The 17160-nt window shown below is 50.1% G+C and overlaps 1 protein-coding gene across 1 annotated transcript; it reads right to left on the reverse strand.

Annotated features, from left to right (window-relative positions):
* Positions 1 to 275: 275 nt before the first annotated feature.
* Positions 276 to 5718, reverse strand: LOC142302085 (P2Y purinoceptor 4-like). The gene is made up of 2 exons (XM_075343164.1): positions 5577 to 5718; positions 276 to 2146 (listed from the first exon to the last, which is right to left on the reverse strand). Exon 2 carries the CDS (start codon positions 2078 to 2080, stop codon positions 1022 to 1024), a length of 1059 nt encoding a protein of 352 aa, XP_075199279.1. The 5' UTR covers positions 2081 to 2146; positions 5577 to 5718; the 3' UTR covers positions 276 to 1021.
* Between the last annotated feature and the right edge of the window lie 11442 nt (positions 5719 to 17160).

Here is a 17160-nt window from a genome sequence, read left to right on the forward strand (position 1 = left end):
CTCTTGTCATTGCATCATGCATGTGTTTTTTGTTTAAAAGAGCACCTCGGTGGCTGTCTTGATTTTTTTTTTGCCTGGCTGCTGAAGGTATTAACAATCTGCGAACCGGGACGTTTGATGTCTTTTTCCTGGTGATGGTTGAACGGAGCCTCCAGTGATACTGCTTCTGCATAATGTGAACAGTGCCCAGCATGTTCGTTTTGAACCTCTTGAATATATGGTACTGTATAGCAGATATAGGCAGACGTTATATTTCGGAGATTTTCCCTCATTCATACATACAGACAGTAAGATCTTTATTTAGTAAAACATAGACAGTTCAGCACAGAGACTCCTGCTTCCCTGTGTATATGCAATGCTTAAATACAAATGACAAAAGCGCCACCTAGTGCCCAAATTGTAAAGAAAAATGCAGAAAACTAATGTAGCAGAACGTTGTATCCCATATGAGCATAGAAAATAAGTATTTGTCTTCAGAAAATATATTTTTGGTCCTTTTCTTAGTAGAGGAAAGTTTTCGGAGAGTCCTTATGAGAAGTCATGGGCGGCAGCACCCTGCCTCTTACGTTACTATCACTTTCCCATCTGTACCAGATATTTATATGTCTTTGGTCCATTGTGATAAATAGTATAATATATTTAACATAATCCCCCAAAACCAAAAAAGCCTCCAGTAAATAGTTCCTTGAGTTTTTTGGTGAAAAATCTCCTTAGTCATTTTGTCTCGAAAATCTGGGTGACAGCTACAATGGCCGCCAGTACAGGTATTGGAGTTTTCACAGCCTTGATAAACTCCTAACGTGGCCTTTCAGCGTCTTTAGGTCCTCTGGTGCCCCCTATTTTGGCACTCCTGGCACATTCCTATTTAGGACAACACAGTAAACAACCATTATGACAACTGCAAGATCGGCCATATTGGTTGTCACCCAGACTTCCATGACATGAACGAGACGTGACTCAAGGACCCATTTTAGTGTTCACTATCTCTCAAATAAGTAACTTCTGTCCATAATTTCATAAATCATCTTGGCAATTGTGGGTAAAAGTTACCCCAGGGTTGTCCATTCTTGGTAGGCCTCTTTTGTTCTCTTTCTTTTTTGCTCCTCAGGCCTCGACCACAAGGCTCCTTGGTCAAAAAATACAACAGGGCGTTGAGAAAAGAATTGGCACTGGCCAGAGGCCGGGTGACTTTATAGCAGACTGCCACCACTCCCAAGGCACGACATCCACCTAAAGCTGCTCCACCGGCCCGCATTGCCAAGAAAATAGTACGGGTGATGTGGAAAGGTAGGAAGCAAAGAGCAAACAGAAGAGTGATGGTGACAATGGTCCGGATAGACTTACGTCTTTGGGTCACACCTGGCACTGGCCCTGGTACAACACCTCCACGGAGAGTTCGGCACAGGGTACGCACCACTCTTGAGTAGCACCAGGCAGTCAGTGAAAAGGGCAAGAAAAAACCTGCCACGTGTAGAAAAAGTCCATACGGCATGTAGCGTTGAAGATCTGCATCTAGGGCATCATCCCAACAGGTCACTATATCTTCTGGACCTTCCAGAGGGCCGGTACGGGCAAATAGAAGTATAGGGGAGGTCATTGCAAACACCACGGCCCATACCAGTAGGCAGGTTGCCCTCACCCAACGCATAGTCTCCAACCTCATGGAACGCATTGGATGGCAGATGCCAAGGTATCGATGGAACGAGATACATGTCAAGAAGAAGATGCTGCAGTACAGGTTGAAGTAGAAGAGGAACCGAACCAAACGACACATGGGGTCTCCAAACAACCAGCGGTCCCTAGAGATGTAACTGGCAATAAGGAAGGGCAGAGACAAGCTGTACATGAGGTCACTGAGTGCCAGGTTGAACATGTATACCAATGATGGGTTCCAAGGTCGGCGTAGGCAGCGTGTGAGCACAATGGAGTTCAAGGCCAAGCTGAGCAGGAAGGTGATGAGGTAGCAGGTCGGCAAGAAGATGTGCTTGTAGGACTCATCCAGTTGGCATGATGAACCTGGTGATGAGGATGAGGTGGGAACGGAGGAGTTAAGAAAAGGGGTGAAGGAAGAGGAGGGCATGCTGGAGCGGGAGTTTACAATGTTATGGAGGTCTCAGCATCACAGTGTTGCAGAACTGAGGAAGGTCTGTAAAGGATAGAAAGATGGGGATGGAAGAGAAGGGAAAAAAAGAGACAATGTTATTAATATGACACTCACAAATTATCAATTCCCCCATTCCCCCCCCCCCCAAATTACTTTACCCATTCTTTGATTTTTGTCACAAAACTAAATGGAATATGTCAGCAGGTTTTTGGTATGTAACCTGAGGTAGGGCTACAGTCCCTGATTCCAGCAATGTGTCACTTAGCTTTCTGGGGGCAGCAGTTATGACAAAATCACAGTTTTGTCTACTGTGGATGTAGCACAACTCAGATGTTGAGCCTTGTATAACCCCACCACTGATTGGTAAAATTTCTGTGTACACTGTATCGTGACAGGAAGCCACTAATTAGTGCTGGGGGCATAGCTGGACTAGGAAGCACGAGGCACCTAGTCCTGTAGTGATAATCTCCTGCTGACAAAACAAAGCCCAGTAAGTGATACATTACTGGAATCAGGTTCTCTACCCCCTACAACATTCTGCTGTTAGATTAAATAGCAAAAATCTGCTGGCAGATTGATTCCCTTTAACCATTCTCAATAGGGTTAACATACGTAAAGCTAAACTGATGGCTTTTTCTGCAAAAATGAGTAACATGCAGCATCTTCTTCTTGGATTTTTTCCTCCGGTGTTGGCAAAAATCATGTGGATATTATTTGTTAGTGGATTTGATGAGGTTCGCATCACAAAATCCCTTGAAATCTCAGTATATTTTGGCCATGCCCAGGTTTGTCAGGTCTCATTAGTTATCAGATGTTGACCATAGAACTCAATGAAAGTCGAATTGTCCTGAAATGAGGGTCTTGGTCTTAGCTAACTCACTTGGAGGAAATCCCTAGTGGGTAATCTAGTCCCGTAATGAGGGTCTTGGCCTTAGATGACCCACTTGGAGGAAAGTCCTAGTGGGTAGTCCAGTCCCAATGAGGGTCTTGGCCTTAGATGACCCACTTGGAGGAAAGTACTAGTGAGTAGTTCAGTCCCGAAATGAGGGTCTTGGCCTTAGCTGACTCACTTGGAGGAAAGTCCTAGTGGGTAGTCCAGTCCCAATGAGGGTCTTGACCTTAGATGACCCATTTGGAGGAAAGTCCTAGTGAGTAGTCCAGTCCCAAAATGAGGGTATTGGCCTTAGATGACCCACTTGGAGGAAAGTCCTAGTGGGTAGTCCAGTCCCGAAATGAGGGTCTTGGCCTTAGCTGACTCACTTGGAGGAAAGACCTAGTGGGTAATCTAGTCCCGAAATAAGGGTCTTGGCTTTAGCTGACTCGCTTGAAGTACCTCCTGTCTTTACTCAAAGAAATACTGGATGGGCAAAAGTAGTTAACCTCATTAGGAAGTGTTGGCTGTTGGGTTTATGCACCAAAGGCACTAACATAACAACATGACTGGAACACGGAAACCACCCCCTTGACATACGCACGTTGTACCAAAACACATGTTTGTCTCCGTTAAACACTCCGTGCTTCTTCCTTTGTCAGCATTTCTGCTTCATTAATTCCTCTTAATGAGTAACGAAGCTACGGCCACCATGACCCTTTTGCACAACCCTCCCCCCTTATTTTCCTGGCATCAGCTATCATCAGCCCTGTAGGTTGCACACAGATCAGTTTACCCCATTGCCTGACATCTTCCTATAACCAGTATTGTGGTTAGGTACAAGTTTTATGGATTGACCACCTTGGTGCCGGAGTTCCAAGAAAGGTCCCATTTAATAAAAACCATAACAACAGAACATAAATATAGAGATGATTCAGACTCTAAGATTACTGGCAAGCGTCGGCACAAATTATCTGTGCATCTATGGAAACAAATGGATCATTAAAATGATATATCGTCTTACAATGTGTTTAGCTTGTACTATGTAAATGGTAATCACCCAGTAACGTGGGTGTCTGTTATCAGTAAAATCCAGGGGAATTAGTGGTAAAGACAGAAGAGAAAAGCCATAAAGTGGTGGAACCCCCGATACCTAAGACATCAAAAACTAAATGTTCATGGTTCACAACAAAAAGTCCATCAACGGCTCAAAGTCCTGCCACTTATTTGCTCAACATTTCCTCTCCGGTTTGACCTTCTGGTGGTTTCTCCCACTTTTGTTGACCAAGGTTTACCAACTTAGGTTGAAGGTACCTAAATGCCTACCATACAATACTAAAATGAATGTATCTGGCACCACGTGTTGTGAAATGAGAGTGTCTTAAACTGTTGGCTAAAAAAGACCCTCTCGGGAAAAATTACTTTCTTTAAACCAAGCTTGTCCAATTTTGATCCCTCACATATAGAAACGAGAACATTTATCAAATTCTCAGTAACTTGAACCATTCACTTTGATCGAAAACCTATGAAGTTGGTCTTAATGGTAGGCAGATCATAAATTGTCAAAACTTGAATCTGATACCAGATGCAATCCAATCATGTTGACCAATTTTGGTTATTGGTTGTTAAAAACTATATCATTATGGTCAAGGTTGATGGCAAAAAGGTATACTGTTGATGTAATGGAAGATTCTTTCTTAATTTTCCATGAAATATTCCTTATGTAACAATAATTATTATGGGCAGGGACCAAACAAGGGAATAACTTCAAGGAGTCATTGGAATTTCCTGACAACAACTAATCTAGGTTCACTTGGCTTAACATGTTGTACCTAGTCATGCCATATGACTAATATGGATGAATCTATACCTAACTCATAGAATCGAACATATAGATTTTAGTATTTATCTCTAAGGGTGAAGGTTCTTCTCCCACCAAGATTAATGGAAGTGACCAAAGCAGATATCTATCACTAGACGTTTCCCTCTAGGGGTGAAGGTTCTTCTCCCACCAAGTTTAATGGAAGTGACCCAAGCAGATATCTATCACTAGACGTGTCCCACTAGGGGTGAAGGTTCTTCTCCAACCAAGATTAATGGAAGTGACTAAAGCAGATATCTATCACTAGATGTTTCCCTCTAGGGGTGAAGGTTCTTCTCCCACCAAGTTTAATGGAAGTGACCCAAGCAGATATCTATCACTAGACGTTTCCCGGTAGGGGTGAAGGTTCTTCTCCTACCAAGATTAATGCAAGTGACCAAAGCAGATATCTATCACTAGACATTTTCAAATAGGGGAGAAGGTTCTTCTCCCACCAAGATTAATGGAAGTGACCAAAGCAGATTTCTATCACTAGACGTTTCCCGCCTTAAATTATTTTTAGAGAAGACCAACACAAAATTATCAGTCTTAAAGGATCAATTTTTGTATCCTCAATTTCTAACGAGCAGATGTCTCCAGTTAAGTAGTCATTACTGTTAACTGTAGGTAGACAAGATTTATCTCATAGGTGCCAACTTAAATAACCAGCGGAATAAAGATAAAAGACCAAAACTCATCTTGTTTCTCAATCCCCTCCCGAGAACTTATCCGTCTCTTACCTGCATGGTCATTGCCTTTGATAAAGGCGAGTTCAGGTCACCAGGAGCAGCATCACCTGAAGTAGTGACTATCGTCTCCACTGCTCTCCAGGTATGGAGCTTTATCTCCAGCCTCCTCCTCCTCCTGTTTGCTTGATGTTCTCTCCTCTGACTCTTGCAGTTTTTTTCCTTCTTGTCACTTTTTCTGCTGTGCTTCTTGTTGTACTTTGCTCTTTCAGGATCACTGGATGCCAGTGTATCTCATTAGCTCCTTGTCTTCCCATTGGATAATTTGTCTCAGTCCCCCTTCCTCTTTCACCCTCCTTGAATAAACTCTCTGCTCCTTACAAAATGCAGGTGGCATCTCCTACTTCTGAAGCCATTCACATGTCATGGAGGTCACTAGTTCAGAGATGGGGACCCCCCTAGTTTGCAAAGTTCTCTACACTTTAATGACTAAGAGAAATACAGAGTTAAGGAGTAATGATATTTGGCGAAATATCAAAATCAAAATAAATTAATAGGCACCCCTACAGAATGCTCAATGCATATCTCATACTGTATTTTAGGGGTTGAGGTTAAAAGCAGGAGTCCCCAGGTCTCGGTTGCAAGACTTACAAGATCTCTTTCTCAAATCCTGAGCACCACTCTGTGAACTCTGATTAGTGTCTCAATGTAACCCTCAATGGTGCTCTTTTGGTAAACCAGTCATCCTATAAAACTGGTAAGTGAACTTAACCATATATACGGGTTGATGCTAAAGGAAGGAGTCCCCATGTCAGGTTGGGAAGACTTACAAGACTCCTTTCTAGAATCCTGAGCACCATTTGGTGGAGTCTGATTAGTGTCTCAATGTAACCCTGAATGGTACTCTCTTGCTTAACCTGTCATCCTATCAAACTGGTAAGTGAACAGAACCATACCAAATGCTAAGATATAGGGGTTGAGGCTAAATGCAAAAGTCCTTAGCTCAGGTTGACCAGCAAGACAAAACAATCACTGATCTCGGGGAGACCAGCCTGAGAAAACACTGCCCGTGAGGCTCCACAGACCTTTTTTGATTTGCATACTTCTCAGGGGGCAATGCTCCTAGGATTTCACTGTGTTGATCGCCTTCGCTGGCTGCCGGCTCATTGTCGACATCGGAGCATGTGAATCCTTTTTAATACGATTAACGAGCGCAAAAGAATCAAAATCGTATGATCGGTGTAGCGTCGGTCATTTCCATAATTTTGGAAGGACCGATGTTACGATGTTGTTCCTCGTTCCTGCGGCAGCACATATCGCTGTGTGTGAAGCCACAGGAGCGAGGAACATCACCTTACCTGTGTCCCGGCTGCAATGAGGAAGGAAGGAGGTGGGCGGCATGTTTACGTCCCGCTCATCTCCGCCCCCCCTGCTTCTATTTGCTGCCTGCCGTGTGACGTCGCTGTGACGCCGCACAACCCGCCCCCTTAAGAAGGAGGCGGTTCGCCGGCCAGAGTGATGTCGCAGGCAGGTAAGTGCGTGTGAAGCTATCGTAGCGATAATGTTCGCTACGGCAGCTATCACAAGATATCGCAGCTGCGACGGGGGCGGGGACTATCGCACTCGGCATCGCTACCATCGGCTTGCGATGTCGTAGTGTGCAAAGTACCCCTTAGTGTGACGCCCTGGCAAAACCAGGTAGTCACAAATAGGCCCCTGCATAACACCTTCCCTCACTAGGAAACACACAGCTGACCTGAAACCCTAGTCACTCCCCCTTAGGGACAGATAGACACACCAGTGGGCGTGACCAGGCGGTTAGGACACGCTCACCCAGGGGTCTAGACAGCCCGGGGCGGGAAAACAGTAGTTATTTCAGTTTGGAGTTGAGTTGTAGAGGAGTGTGGGCTGGAGCTAAGTGAAGCTCCAGCAGGAAGTTCAAGTTGAACGGTACCAGGGTTGGTGCCTCTGGCTAGGAGGCAGACGGTGGTATCCGTCGGCAGGAGACAGAAAGATGGCTCGGCAGAACCGAGGTGGACCGGGACAGGGTTGTAGCCCGCTGGTACCGACACAGGGAACCGACCCGGAAACCGTAGCACAAAGGGGGGTACTCGGACCCTGAAGCTAGAATTGGAAACAAGCGGACTGGTTAATTCACCGATTGAGCCCAGGACTAGAGGTCCTGTCCTATCCAAAGTCCCTCATAGAAGACAACAGCCCACTGATAGGAATAAGAGGTCACCACCAGGGCCCATAGATCCAACGAGCCAGCATCTGCGGGCATGGCTCCTTAGGCCACATCCAGCCGGGAGCAGACTCCTGAGTTTCATGCTAGGAAGTCCACCTTACACAAACAGTGCAGAGGAAAAGGATAGAGACCACCAGCCGATCGGCTGACTCGAATGCAACTGGCCGTGGCACCGGCCACCATCACCTTGGTTTTCCAGAGACTTGTGTGGTTTATTAATGTTAAAAAAAAATATACTCTTAAATATATTTTTCTTCAAATACGTAAAGGCGCATGAATGAAAAGACCTCAAAAATGTAAAAAATAAATGTATTTTATCTATTTAAAAATGGTTGTCAGGGTTCAGTTACAGAAAGGAAAAATAATATACGTTGAAAGCTTACGCAAAGAGTTCATTTAGTCCATAATGATCAATGGGAAGTCTTTACCCATCTTTCTTTGGGTCCTGAGTGGCAAGGCAGGGGGTGTCTTCTCTTAGCGTGTCTTCATCTTTGTAGCCTCGAGTCTTCTCACAGCAGGCAATGTGGGGAACGACCAGTAGCCCCCTCAATCGTGCATTATATACCAGCTGTTCAGACCATATAGGGCATTCTAGTGTAACACAGTTGAATATAGTTCCATATTACGTAACCTTCTGGAAACTTCGGGAAGCTTCGGGAAGGATTCAAATATATCCCTCCATGCTCAGCACTCAAGTATATTCAATATGGGCATATTTATCCCTTATAAACTTTATTAATAACCTATGCCCTCCAACATGAACAGAACTATGAACGTATATGTCTTACTATGAAATATTTGATAACTTGATGTATTAATTTCAATCATTTTACAATTAACAGTGAGTACACAAACACTCCCTGCGGTCGCTATACCCTGCACAGAGACACCGGGTCCCGGGGCCACCATCCTTAGCCACGGAAGGGTTAACAACTAGCTGCCACAACATCTCCCCACAACAGCAGCGGTGGTGTCCCACTTCACCACACACTGTGGGTGGCGTCACGAACGTAATACGGCCTAGCCCGTACATATACGTCCCCCCCATTTATTCGACGTGTCTGTGAGACCCCCGGGTCCGGAGACCCTCGAGCCACTACCCCAGCAGGCGCGGATCCGAGCAGCGCCGGCTGCTGGCACGGGGGCGGCACATTAGCAGCCAAAGTGCCAAACATTTTCGCCACCCCGTTCTCTACAAAGTAGCTCTCCTTCAGAAGGAGAAAATATCTTTCTAGAGCAACCGATCTTTCGTAGTTGGGCGATATTTTTTTTTTAGCTTTTACAGCTCAAGTGTGCTTATTTTGTCATTTCTAGGGCCATAGTCTTGGACAGAGACTCCTCCTTCGTAGAAGACATTAGGACCAACCACTTTGGTTCCTTTAAATGGTTCTTCAACATGTTGACGCAAAAATTGTGGACTTTTCTTGCTCTGAGGGGTCCCAGAAGTGTCACATTGTGATCATACTTCAGGAGGAGAACATCTTAGGTAGTCCATGGTCACCTCTTTGTTTTCTGATGACAGGAATTTTAAGTTTTCCTCCCTTGAAGCTTAATTGTGATCTGTGGCAAAGCGATGAAGAACTTGGCGAGCTGAGGGATATTGGTTAATAACACATGTGTCGCGGGCGGAGGAGGGGACGCCGCGCTCTCCCTACTGCTGCTCGGGTCCGGCTGCCGCTGCGGCTGCTGCGGCCTGCTGCTGCCGCTGCTCGGTGGCTCGAGCGATGGGCCGGATCCCGGGGACTCGAGCGGCAATCCTCGCCCGTGAGTGAAAAGGGGAATTGGGTGTGGGGATAGTTTATTGTCCGTGACGCCACCCACGGTTGTGGTGATTAGGTGTACACCACCGCTGCTCTGGCTGGGGATCCCGGGAGTGATGGTATGGAGCAGCCAGTTGTTGTGTTGCCCCTCCGTGGGTAGGGGTTGGTGATCCCGGGGCCCAGTGATGGGGTTGTTGGATGGTGGACAGGCGGGGATGGGGCCTGTGGAGGTGCAGGGGCAGCGCTGTGCCGCACGGCACGGAAGTACTCACTCAGCCAGTAAACACGACACAGTTCTCGGTAAACAAACGGCTGGTTGGACGGGTCCCTCAGACGGTTGCGCTGCTGATATCCCCTGCAGTTGACGGTGACGGTCTCTTCCCTGCACCTATGTGTTGTTGTTTGGTAGCGATGGGTTCCCACCGGTAACCCGCTCCCTAGCTTAGATATGAGCCGGAGGAGCTCCACTCTTGCCCGCAGGCGCTGGCCCTGGGAAACTGGTGCCTTGGCGGTGGCGGTGTCTCCCCTTAACGGTCGGACTGTTGCCTTCAAACGGGACTTGGTTGTTGGGAGACAGTCGTCCCCTTTACTGACGGATTTGGCAAATTCGGCGACTCCAAGCCTTGCCGGGATCCGAAAGGCCCCTGCCCTGGTGCTGACTAATCTTCGTATACCGCTCCGGTACCGCCGGGTCACCACCCGTCCACGGTCCTTTCGGCAACCTCCAATCAGTCTCGCCTGCAGACGGTCACCGCTGTCTGCCAACCTTGCTGTCTCAGTCCGGGGCACACACCCGGACTAACTTCAGGCTTCACTACTCTCACTTTTCTGTCACTTCAGCTTTTCTCCTTAGATCCACTACTACTTCACTTCCTTCTACTTTCACTTCCTTAACTGTTCTCTGTTGCTCACTCAAGCTCTGCCTGAGCTCAACTCTGTTCGGCCTGGTTCTCCCGCCTCCAGGGCTGTGTACTCCTTGGTGGGCGGAGCCAACCGCCTGGCCCACCCCCTGGTGTGGACACCAGCCCCAGTGGAGATCTGGGCCGAGGGGGACCAGTCCTCTGTAGCCACCATCTTTGAGAAACTACAGACTGCCTTTGAGACCCGTACCGAAGCTGAGCTGAGGATGCAGTTTTACCAATGTCGGCAACGGTCTGTGGATAGCATTCGGGACTACGCTTTACGTCTGCAAACCGCCCTCCGCACACTAAAGCGGGTGGACACCATCAATGAGGCGGACAGCAACAAAATGTTAGTAGAGCAATTTGTGCAGGGGATGAGGTCCTCTGAGGATCGCAAACAACTCCGGCTGTGGGCCCTGGAACACCCTGATGTGGACTTTGCTGTGTTAAAGGAACGGGCCATTAAAGCTCTGCAACCCCCAGCTTCAGACGTCTTGGAGCCAGCCCCGTGGCCAGTTGAGACGGCCCCCGTCGTGGTGGCCCCTGCCGTACCAGCCTCTCCAGTACCTACAACTCCAAGCAGCACGATGGAAGAACTGGCTGCCCAGGTCCGCCGCATGGACGGAGACCTCGCCAAGATTCTCGCTGCACTCCAACCTCTGACCAGATCCCAGCCTCCAACCAAGATACAGCTCGCCGACAGCCCTGAGGATGTTCCCTGGATGCAGCGGAGAAGTGCTAACAACCCGCGGAACAGACCTCCAACCTGCTACAGGTGCAGCAAGCCTGGCCATTACTTCCGACAGTGCCCGTTAAACGAGCAACCCCTGGGGCCACGGGCCAATCCTCAGGAGTAGAACCCCGTGGCCCCCCAGACTGGCGGGACCGGTATATCGGGGCCCGGCCCATCATCCCCGTGGCTGTGGACGGCATACCGGTGATGGCTCTCTTGGACACTGGATCACAGGTAACCACCATACCATACACATTGTACCAACGGTATTGGGGGACAGACGAGCTGGCTCCCCCAGATACTAGTATAACACTGATTGCTGCTGATGGACTCCCACTGACCCAAGTGGGGTATAAACAAGTGGCCATAACAGTGGGGCGAGCTGAACTGCAACACCAGGGTATGATTGTGATCATGAATGAACCCAGTGATCATAACCCGAAGATAGTGCTGGGAACCAATGTGATGGAGCACTGTATGAGTGATGTGTTGGCCCTACTGCAGCAGCTGGCCGCCACGGCGGCGGGGAGCCGACAGAGAGCTGTGCAGCGTGAGATCCGAGCCTTGATGTACCGCCAGCATGTACACTCAACAGGAGGAGAGATTGGTGGAGTGAGAGTGATGGATGCTGCTCCGTTGATTGTGCCCCCTAGGAGTGAGATGATGATTTGGTGTAGAGCAGCAGTAGGGCCTCAGGGGCGTGACTACCCTGCCATGATAGAGCCCATGCCCTCCGAGCACTGGCCCACAGTAATGGCCGCCCGAGGGGTGGTAGATGAAAAGAAGGGGAGAGTGCCCGTGAGGGTGCTGAACTGTGGGGAGGAAGAAGTCAGGCTTCCCCGGTATGCTACCCTTGCCAAGTTGCTCACCCTGGATCTCCTTCAGTTTCCCCACCTGCTACCAGTACTCACCCGCCCCAAGGGGAGTTAGATGAGTGGCACCAACAGCTACACGTGGGCACTGACGATACCCCTACACATCACAAAGAAGGGGTATACAGGGTGGTACGGGAGTATGAGCAAGTTTTTAGCAAACATCCACTAGACTTCGGGCAGATCAAAGGGATCCAACACCACATCCCCTCCGATGAGCACCCCCCTATCAAAGAGAGGTACAGGCCTATTCCCCCTGCGCATTACCAATGTGCCAAAGACATGTTGAGGAACATGAAAGAGGCAGGGGTTATTAGGGACAGCTGTAGTCCCTGGGCCGCCCCGTTGGTACTGGTCAAGAAGAAGGATGGCACCATGTGGATGTGTGTGGATTACCGAAAGATTAACCAGATAACGCATAAAGATGCTTACCCACTGCCCCGTATTGAAGAGTCTTTGGCTGCATTCAGAACTGCGAATTACTTCTCTACCCTTGACCTCACCTGCGGGTACTGGCAAGTGGCGGTGGCACCGGAGGACCGGGAGAAAACTGCCTTCACCACCCCAATGGGGCTCTGTGAATTCAATAGTATGCCGTTCGGGCTGTGCAACGCCCCTGGAACCTTCCAACGGCTAATGGAGTGCTGTCTGGGGCATCAAAACTTCGAAACCGTCCTGTTATACCTGGATGATGTGATTGTGTACTCCCAGACGTATGAAACCCATCTGGAGCACCTGGCAGAGGTGTTCGCGTCCCTTGCCAAATACGGGATGAAGTTGAAGCCCTCTAAGTGTCACTTGCTGAAACCCAGAGTGCAGTACCTGGGGCATGTGGTGAGTGCAGAAGGTGTCGCCCCCGACCCCGAGAAGATTACTGCCATCCAAGACTGGCCGAGACGAACCACAGTGAGAGAAGTAAGGCAGTTTCTGGGTCTGGTGGGGTACTACCGACGTTTCATCAAGGGGTACACGAAGATGGCTGCCCCCATGCAAGACCTCCTCGTGGGACAGACCAAAGGTGGTAGACCCATCGGAGCCCCACTGGTGTGGGAAGAAAGGCATGAGGAATCCTTCCGCCAGCTGAAAGCGGCCTTGACCGGAGAGGAGGTCCTAGCGTACCCTGATTACAGCTGCCCATTCATCCTCTACACTGATGCCAGCAATGTGGGTTTAGGGGCAGTCCTATCCCAGGTCCAGGACGGGAAGGAAAAAGTGATTGCTTATGCTAGTCGAAAGCTCCGGCCGACTGAAAGGAACCCTGAGAACTACAGCTCCTTCAAGCTCGAGCTCCTGGCACTGGTATGGGCTATCACCGAGCGGTTCCGCCATTACTTGGCCGCAGCAAAATTCACCGCTTTCACGGATAACAATCCACTGACTCACCTGGACACGGCCAAGTTGGGCGCGTTGGAGCAGCGGTGGGTGGCAGGCTAGCCAACTATGACTTCACAATCAAATACAGGGCCAGTCGTGTCAACATTAATGCTGATGCACTCTCTCGGATGGCCCATTTGTCAGAAGAAGATTGCGAACATGGCGACCAAGAAGAGATTGAGTTGCCTGCATTTCACCAGCCGCCAACTGAGAAGGTACATGTCCACCAACAACGGGCGAGCCTGGACCCGCTGCCAAGTCAGGAGTGGCAGGAAGCTCAAAACCAGGCGCCCGCTGTCCGCCTAGTCAAGACCCTGGTGGAGCGAGGCGCTGCTGGAATAGACCCTGCCGCCCCAGCTGAAGCCCAACGCTTGTGGAAGGAACGGACCCGGCTGTGTTTACACCAAGGGAAGTTGTACCGTGAGCTGATTAACCCGAAGACTCATGAGAAAATCAACCAGTTGGTGATTCCCCAGGCTAATGTACCTCAGCATACCTCAGCACATCAGACTCTCCACTACCGTGGAAAGCTTCAAGAGGAACCTCAAGACCCACCTCTTCCAACAAGCCTACAACCTACAATAGCCTTCAGCCCAGTAGACCACTGCGCAACCAGCTCTGTCCTCACCTATTGTACCATCACCCATTCCCTGTAGACTGTGAGCCCTCGTGGGCAGGGTCCTCTCTCCTCCTATACCAGTCTGTCTTGTACTGTTAATGATTGTTGTACGTATACCCTCTTTTCACTTGTAAAGCACCATGGAATAAATGGCGCTATAATAATAAATAATAATAATAATAATAATAATAATAAGCATACCACGATGGTGCCGGACACTTCGGATGGAAGAAGCTGGAGATGCTGTTGAGAGAGCGGTTCTATTGGAGTGGGATGCGGGAGTCTGTGGAGGCCTGGTGTCGAGAGTGCGGTCCTTGCACGCTGAGGAGGAAGGACGAAGCTAGCCAGAAGGCGCCCCTACACCCGATCGTTACACATCAGCCGCTGGAGCTAGTCGCCTTGGACCATGTAAAACTCACCCCCAGCCGAACTGGGTACACCTACGCTCTGACCATAGTAGATCATTATTCAAGGTTCATGGTGGTTGTTCCGGTCAAAGACCTAACCGGCCGTACCGCCGCTAGAGCGTTCCAAGCTTACTTCTGTCGACCACATGGATACCCTGAGAAGGTGCTTACTGACCAAGGCCCAGCCTTTGAAGCAGAGGTGTTCCATGAGTTCTGTCAGCTGTACGGCTGCAAGAAGATCCGGACCACGCCTTACCATGCCCAAACCAACGGTATGTGTGAGAAAATGAACCATTTGGTCCTTGGCCTCCTCAAGACGTTGCCGCTAGAAGAGCGGAACCTGTGGCCGGAGAAGCTGCCTGACTTGGTCGATATGTACAACAATATCCCGTCCAGCTCAACAAAGTGCACCCCAGCATATCTGATGAGGGCTCGCCCCGGCCGACTGCCGGTGGACCTGGAAATGGGACTGGAAGCCCCAGAAACACTCCCCTCGATGGCTGAATGGGACACCCGGCGGAGGGTGCAGTACCGACAGATTCAGGAATATGTGGAGAAGAATTTAAGTCGGAGTCGGGAACAACAGGAGCGGCGCTTCAACCAGAAGGCGTCTGCTGGCCCTTTCCAGCCTGGAGATGTGGTGTTGAAGCGGAAAAGGAAAACCCACAAGCTGGATAATCAATGGGAACAAACCCCATACGTCATACAGCCCACAGGATGGGAAGATGGGAAGGCCTACCAGATCAGTCGTGACCAAGGGGGCACTTTGGCCACGGTTTCCCGGGACCATCTGAAAAGGTGCCCACCAGCATTGAGGGCAGCGGCTGAAGTTCCGGTTCCTACACCGGCGGAGAAGGCGAAAGAAGTAATCCACACCGTGATGGGTGACTTCCCGGCGGACTGGCCTACGCAGAACGGCGCGGTGATTCTTCCAGTGATACTGTTCCCACAACCCGTAGATGAGGAAGTGATGGAAGCGGTCAACCGTGAGCCAGTGCCAGTGCCCAGGGATGAACCTGTGCCCAGCTCCCCTATGCCTCCGCCTGCCCCACACGATAACAGGGAAGGGAGACTGATTGTTCTCTCTCCCCCGCTGCCTGTCACCACTGATACCGGACCCCGGAGGTCCACCCGTCCCAACCTAGGTAGACCCCCACTTAGGTACAGGGAAACCGTTCTTTAAAAAAAGGGGAGAGTGTGTGTGTGTTAAAAGTTTTAAAGTTGAAAGTTTTGAAATGATGAAAATGAGCAATTGATGAGCAAGTAACCTGATTGTCAGCCACTGTGATTTGAAATCGGCCGTTGCCGGCACCGTTGTCCCCGTGGGGATCGCTTAAAGTTGCGTATGGGACTCCTTACGGACAAGCCCGTGAACTTGCAGGGCAACCACAAACGTTAGTGGCATGTAAATAATGTTTTGTTGCAGCTTACCGTTACCGCCTCCGGAGAGGCAGGTTGGAGGGAGGGCCCACAGTGGAGCAGGCTGGGGCCCAGCCACCACCGGAACCGGTGGCTACCCTCTGGAGGGGAAGGACAGATCCCGCTCGGGTGACTTGGCTCAGGACTGGGGTCAAGGGGTGCTGCCTGTTTCTTAGGGGCAGCATCAGGGCCAGGTTACTTGGGTGGGAGAGAGCGGCAGCCGCAACCGTTACCGTAACGTTTAAGAAAAGTGCCTCCCGTTGTGGGATGATGTTATTCTATTTGTATTATGCTTTATCTTTTTCAGAAAAATAAAACTGGTGTTGGACGGGCAGCCCGCGGACGGTCTGCATTTTGCTAAGGGGGAATGTGATGCCCTGGGCAAGCCAGGGATCATGACACCACCACACCCTACACCCCGGATAGGTACACCAAAGCTACACCAGAAATCCTTGTTGCCTTCCTCCAGGGGCTGATGTCCACACCAGGGGGTGGGCCAGGTGGTTGGCTCCGCCCACCGAGGAGTTCACAGCCCTGGAGGCGGGAAAACCAGCAGTTCAGTTAGGAGTGAGAGTTTGAAGAGAGAGGGAAGTGGTAGAGGAGCAAGAGAGAGGAGTTAGGGTGGAAGAGAAAGTGACAGTTTGAAAGCCTGAAGTTGGTCCGGGTGTGTGCCGCGGACTGAGACAGCAAGGTTAGCAGACGGTGGTGACCGTCTGCAGGAGAGGCTGATCGGAGGTTGCCGAAAGGACCGTGGACGGGTGGTGGGCCGGCGGTACCGGACCGGTATACAAGGAGAAGCCAGCACCATTGGCAGGGGCCTTTCGGATCCCGGCAAGGCTAGGAGTCGCCGTGAATTTGCCAAATTCGTCAGTGAAGGGGACCTCCGGGTCTCCCAGCAACTAAGTCCCGATTGAAGGCAACAGTCCAACCGTAGGAGAGAGACACCGCCACCGCCAAGGCACCAGTTTCTCAGGGCCAACGCCTGCGGGCAAAGAGGGGCTCCTCCGGCCCATATCCAAGTCGGGGAGCGGGTTACCGGTGGGAACCCATCGCTACCAACATTACACTAGGTGCAGGGACAGAGACCGTCACCGCCAACTAACGGGGAAAAGCAACAGCAGCCGTCCATGGGAACCGTCTTTCCAGCCGTGTGTTTTACCGAGAACTGTGTCAACGTCTCAGGCTGAGTGAGTACCACCGTGCCGTACGGCACAGCGCTGCCCCCCGCGACCCTGCACCTCACCAGGCCCCGCACCTGGCCTGCCATCCCATCCATCCCTACCCCATCACCGGGCCCCGGGACA

Source organism: Anomaloglossus baeobatrachus, chromosome 4, assembly GCF_048569485.1.
Source record: "Anomaloglossus baeobatrachus isolate aAnoBae1 chromosome 4, aAnoBae1.hap1, whole genome shotgun sequence".
Classification (NCBI taxonomy): Eukaryota; Metazoa; Chordata; class Amphibia; order Anura; family Aromobatidae; genus Anomaloglossus; species Anomaloglossus baeobatrachus.

Bases quoted from the DNA above. Each gene is read 5' to 3' on its own strand.
- LOC142302085 (XM_075343164.1), bottom strand. From the start codon at position 2,080: ATGCCCTCCTCTTCCTTCACCCCTTTTCTTAACTCCTCCGTTCCCACC.